The sequence below is a fragment of the Salvelinus fontinalis genome, chromosome 28 (assembly GCF_029448725.1).
Source record: "Salvelinus fontinalis isolate EN_2023a chromosome 28, ASM2944872v1, whole genome shotgun sequence".
Taxonomy (NCBI): domain Eukaryota; kingdom Metazoa; phylum Chordata; class Actinopteri; order Salmoniformes; family Salmonidae; genus Salvelinus; species Salvelinus fontinalis.
In genome coordinates this window covers 16,249,267-16,255,211 of record NC_074692.1, presented here as the reverse complement: position 1 = coordinate 16,255,211, position 5,945 = coordinate 16,249,267, and the positions used below count along the sequence as shown (strand labels likewise).

Sequence of the window (5,945 nt, the reverse complement as noted above, 5' to 3'; positions counted from 1 at the left end):
ACTGGAAACAACTACCTTCATTCATTTATCAAACACGTGTACGTGCAGATTTGCTCAAACAATTCCGTACAAGGACTTTGATCCTACTCCAATATGTGGGCAGCTTTGGTCCTCAACTGTTAAGGTTTTTGTGTTAACCTTTTTTCCGCATCTGATCGACGCCTGGGAGAACAGAGAGATATTGTCACAAGGGGACAAATGAGTTAGCCTAGTGAGCGTACTTTTGTAAACAAAAAAGGCTCTACTCTGGAAAACCTGGCTCACTAAAGTGACTCACTATTTAACAATGTAGGCCTAATCCTTGAGTGAGTTAGGATTCAGCCCTTAGTTACCAGCAGCAAGCCTACTGCATGTCTGTAGCTTACCTACCCATTATGTTATTATCTCAGCCTCCACATCCAAGTAATTCCATCTACTTAGCAGCTTTGCTCTAGAGAAACCACCACACAGGACAGCTTCACAGTATTATCTCTGCATGATATCAGTTAAGGTGCATGATGTACTGTATTACAGACAAATATACCATTTTGAAGGTTTATATTTAATACTATTTACTTTAATAATATAATCAGATTCCTGCAGGAGTGCTACAGTAGTTGAGCTCTAAAGGGGAAAAAAACAACAAGCAGTTGATATGTGTGGAGGATGAGATACACCTGCAGACGGTAGGTGGGAAGGGGGCTCAAAGCTGTAATACTGATACATGTTGGACCTCTGCCCAGGTTCTGGCCACCCCTGTCAGATCCTACTTTAAGTGATAAGAGACTCTCTTAAGCACAACTGAAGCAAAATGTTTAAAAAAAAAGAAAAGAAATTGAGCAAAGAGGTGAAGAAAGAGTAACATCTTACTATTTTTTGATACTCTATGCTCATGAAGTACTTCTGGGCTCAGCCTTGCAGAGAGAGAGAGACAGAGAGACTTTGCCTGCCTCTGTCTGAAATCATTAGGCAACTTGACAAAACAGAGCTAGCTTTATCCCAGTTGGCGTTTATCACAGTGACGGTACAATGCCTCTGGCTACCCTTTCTGGCTGTGCCGTGCCAAAGAACCAGGAAACTAAACTATTGATTGAATATTAGACAAACTTGGTGACTTTACTTCATTTGGTTTATTTCCTCACCTTGTCCGACAATTAAGTAATGTAAAATCTCCAACAATGTTATAATTAGGAGAAATAAATCGGTTGCACGGCACACAATGAGTCATTTGTTTGCGTTGTTCTACTGCCACTGATCTTAGTTGACTACCAGGAAATGCATTCCTGATGGGCTTAAAGGCACAGAGCAGTCAAAGATGTGATTTTCCTGTGTTTTATATATTTTTCCACACTACGACGTTGGAATAATACTGAAATTGTGAAAATGATAACACCCTTTTAGTGTAAGAGCGGTTTGAAAAGGCCGCCGGAAATTTCAGCCTGCTTTGGTGGGATGGTGTTTTGGCCTGCCTGACAATATAAGTTAATAGACCAATAACAAAGTGGGTTCCAAACCTCTCTGCCAATAACAGCTACTTCAGGTTACATATCCCTCCCATTAGTCTCATCCAATGAGGCACCTCACTCACAGTCCTAGATAAATTCTTGCTTGAGAAATTGCTCTTCACCAAGAAGCAATGTTGTTTTAACATGTTAATTGAAAACAAAATCGCAGTAAGGTACTTATTTTTTTACTACAAATGATTTGATATTGAGATAAAGGTCCAATGCAGCTGTTTTTTTTATTTTAAGAACTACTTCATAAGAGGAAGCAGTAGATTACTCAAAATAAGACTTTTTGGTCATGACACAGTAATAAAACTATTAGTAAATATATGCTACCAAGATCTAGGGCTAGGCTAACCCTGTGAAGCCATTATAACACAAGTATACCCCAACTCCCATCTCCAATACAGCCACCTGATCAACTCAAATAGTTTCAGTAACTGTATTTCTTACAGAAGATTTTGGTTCAAAAACTCTTTTCAGTTTTAACATTAATGGCACCCTTCCAACTGGCGAGGAGGAAGGGGACCCATTGGGTGCTGGAGTGGAAAAATCGCACCAGCTCATCCTGCTTGTTTTGGGCTGGAGAGAAAAGCAGGGCTGGCGACAGCAAAATTCATTAAGGTTCTATGGCCAGCATAAGAAGTACTGTTTTTCCCCCCCACTCTTCCATGACAATGAATGGAGGTTATAGTGTAGACATGGGGCAGGGAATCTCTGTTTCTGTGTGCCACCACTGCTTTAACTCTTCAGCAGGGAGTGACTCATCAGTAGCAAGCTAACATCAGATTTTGATAAACCTCACACACTGTAGGGGTTAAAGTCTGTGATAGAACTGGGAGACCAGAACCTGCTGGTGGCTGTGGACGTCAGTGTATTCTGTGTTTCTTTTAAACGAAAAGTAATGATTAAATGTGTGTGCATGGCATGAGTGTAAATGCATTTCAGGAGTTAATCCCATGGCTTGCAGAGGCTGTATGACAGTTTGCTAATCAGCTGTATAAGAGAAAGACAGTGCCCACACCCTTTTTCTGACTGATTCCAAATGCTTACGCCCATTAGGACATGAAGATAACACTTCTAGTAGTAGCACAGAGGGACGTATAGTTACTAGTTATTAGAAGTAGGTCTATAGTATATCTACTTAACTCTAAACCATTCCTTCATAAAAAAAATAAGTTCATAGCAGGGTCGTCCACAAAATGAGTGCCTTTTGCATCCATTTCATACGTTAAGTAGAAATTGTACACCAATATTTAATTTTAAGAGGAATAAGACTTGCTAAAGTGCCAAAATGCAGCATTTTGACATGTCCCTCTGTGCATCCCTCTGTGCACTTCAACATTATTGTAAAGCCCTCGTTAATTTTGTTGCTTTGACAGTGATTTCTGAATATTACTTAGTTCATTTGATTAGTGATTCATTTTAAGGTTAAAAAAACCTGTCCTCTATTTTAAGGTCAATCCTGTTACGTGAACTGAACACATTTTAACATGGTGAAACTATTCTTTTTGAAAAATGAAATTCTAAAAGAAACATTGAATAGCCAAATCAAAGTGTAAAAGCTGGTGAGCTGCTTCTACTCTTTTACTACATTTTCTGGTGGAACACTGAGCGGGTCAAGCATAACACATCAACCCTATTACCCATAGACAGGCTAGAAATGTTTTAACAATGTAAAATGTTTTGTGAAGCTTGCATTCAATTGCCCCTCCCTGTTTCACACAACAAGCTTCCATTCCGTCACAAGGGGATTTTCAACCCTGTCACTTTATTTTGCACTTAAGTTATTTATTATTTTGTCTCAAGGGGAAAACATTTTTTTAATTGAACAAGTTGAACATGTGCTCTTTATGACAGAATGTTAAAATTAGGTGAAATACAACTTTTTCTCACCAAGTTACAGTGCTCAAAAAAGCACCTAATTGGTGGAACAACCCAGCAGCTGAGTTAATGAAGCACTGTGGCTAGGTTTGGCTGTGTTGACTAGACGTGTAAAGTCTGGCTCTAAAACCTTCAGTTGTAAGATAGGCAGCATGAAAGGTCCAACTACAGATTTGTGCAGTTACAGAGGAGGAAGTGGCGACAATGGCTTGTGTAACCCTGTTGAAGACACACAGGCTAATTTGGCTCCATATCCGATCATCTCATTCTGATGGTCTGACTGATTAAAATTGTTGGACCATGTAGCCTATGCCTTTTTTGCCACAAGCTTTATTCTCTGTAGGTAGTCAGTGTTCTCGATTTGTCAAGTCAAACATGTTTCAAATGTACATGCAATGTACATGCAATGTAATTAAATAAAAATGTATGAATGAACTTCACTAAATGATTTGGGAAATAACTACTGGTATGCAATAAGGGGGCATAGCGGGGTACAAAGTTCAAAGCCAATTACTCATTACTTGTATGTCCTCTTACACTATAGGTTACCTAGAAGCCTATAAACTTTGACCACTCCAAAAATAAATTATTTGGTTTAGTATATTTTACAATAACCACTTGCTACATTTCGCCACAATGTCACCTAAATTTGAGCTTCTTTGACAGCTCTAACCTGGCACACAGCCATGTGACCTTCACCTGTTTGCCTCAATTGTCTGACAACCAGTTTAATAAGTTCAGATGTGGGTAAGATAAATAATTGTATAGAACAATTGGGCACTGAGTGGGTAATGACAGATAGCTATGTCTACATGTCCATGCTTCACTCTGAACTTGAAGGTTGTTGGATTTTAAAGTTTTAGCAAACAAGCTAGCTAACTTAGCTAGTTAGCAGTTGTAGCTAAGTGTGCGGCTAAATACTGGAAACGTTCAATTGCATGATGTTTCATTAACAGGGTGAGTACTTTCAGGGAGACAGGGAGGATTTCACATATGCGAGCGAGTGTCTTGCTATGCTAAGGCATGTCTCATAACGCGTAAATTGGCTGGCTAGTAGCTGGCTAATTAGCGCTAGCGTCTAGCTAGCTAGCCAACTAACGTTACCTAGCGTTCACACATTTAAACTGGTAAGGTTATTTCCTCCCCTGCGTACTGATGAGTTGGAAAGCAGAAATGCATAATGATACGAATGAAATGTTATTGAGCCCATCACTTGGTTGATGGGCTAGCAAGCCTACCTTGACAGAGTCCACGGGGTACATCACCGTGTGCTCCAGGATTCCAGCCACGGCTCCTGCTGTCATGTGGATTGTCAATGAGGCATGAGCTGGCAAACTCTCGTAGTCACCGTCGCCTTCCGAAGGCTCCCCATCTTTACCTTTAATCTCCGACATGTCCAAGGTTGCCACCACCGGGTCAGCGCGCAACTCCATGCGGGGGAGACTGATCAAAAGGAGATCTTTACAAACAAGCACTGAATCGGCGGCATGGACAACCACAACATTATCAACGAGTTCCAGCGCCTAGATGACGTCAGCAGAATACACGATAGCTGTCTAGTTTGAGCAATGAACATCCAGAAAATCAAAAATGAGGCGGAACCAACAGCCGGAATTGTCCAATGAAAAGTAGTCCACTAGTGCTAGCTGTTTACAGAATTGACAGCGCTTTTCAATGAGGGGGTTTGATTAATCTCGTCCGGGCGCTCGTGTTGCACCGGCGGAAATTTGTTCGCATTCGATTTGGAACCGGGCTACCTCCCAGACGTGAGCCAGGTACCCCGCTCTGTCAAACGGCGAAGACTGCTCAAACAATAATGACGTAGTTGAACACGTGGGATTAGTAGGATTCTGTGTTTTCCCATGCAAAGGTGATTGCTTTAGAAAAAAACGCTTTATCTGTCTTCCTAGTGAAACTTATAATATTTGTTTTATGGAAAAGTTGTATGTTTCTGGAAGATGCATCATGCTGCAGCTTTATTGACAACATGACCGAGCCCTGCAGATTACGGTTCATTTTGAGAAAGGTGCTCCTCCCTCCTTTCACCCAATGAAGTGATGGGCCATTGACCGGTTCAACCCTGGGCAGTTTAAATAAATCCCGCATTGACCATAATATGGACAAAGGGGTCACAAAGGTCATTGATTCCTGTCTATTTCAAAAGTAATACATGTTTACCCTTATTAAAACAATCTACATTGCCAATATAATACAGCATGTGGCATGAGGAATCACTCAAAATATCATCAACATGAGCTGAGTGCTGCTAGCATGGAGAAGCCTACAAGGAGTGGAAACAGGCTAGGCTGGTGCACATTAAAACTCCTACTGATGTATGTCATGATGATAGTGATGTAGCACTTTCTTTTCCAAGCCTTTTTTTTCTATGAGCTTTATTTGTCAATGATAGTCCTACTTATGATGTTAAATGCATATGGCACTGCATACTGTATGCCATATTGCATAAGGTAAACTGAATTAAGAAAGTAAACAGATCTACCTGGTTTGGCTCTGGTTTGTTCGATTTAAAAAAAAAAAATTGTTTTGGTGGTATGTGGTGCTATTCAATATCAGTGT

General features: G+C 40.4%; 1 protein-coding gene across 1 annotated transcript in view; it reads right to left on the bottom strand.

The window, feature by feature from the left end:
• The window catches only part of LOC129826279 (mitoferrin-1-like), an 11,618-nt gene extending 6,328 nt beyond the window's left edge, over positions 1–5,290 (bottom strand). Inside the window, exon 1 of the mRNA XM_055886829.1 lies at positions 4,607–5,290. Coding sequence (XP_055742804.1) covers positions 4,607–4,801 — 195 coding nt within the window. The 5' untranslated portion in view covers positions 4,802–5,290. The remainder of the gene's footprint in view (positions 1–4,606) is intronic.
• Positions 5,291–5,945: the final 655 nt, after the last annotated feature.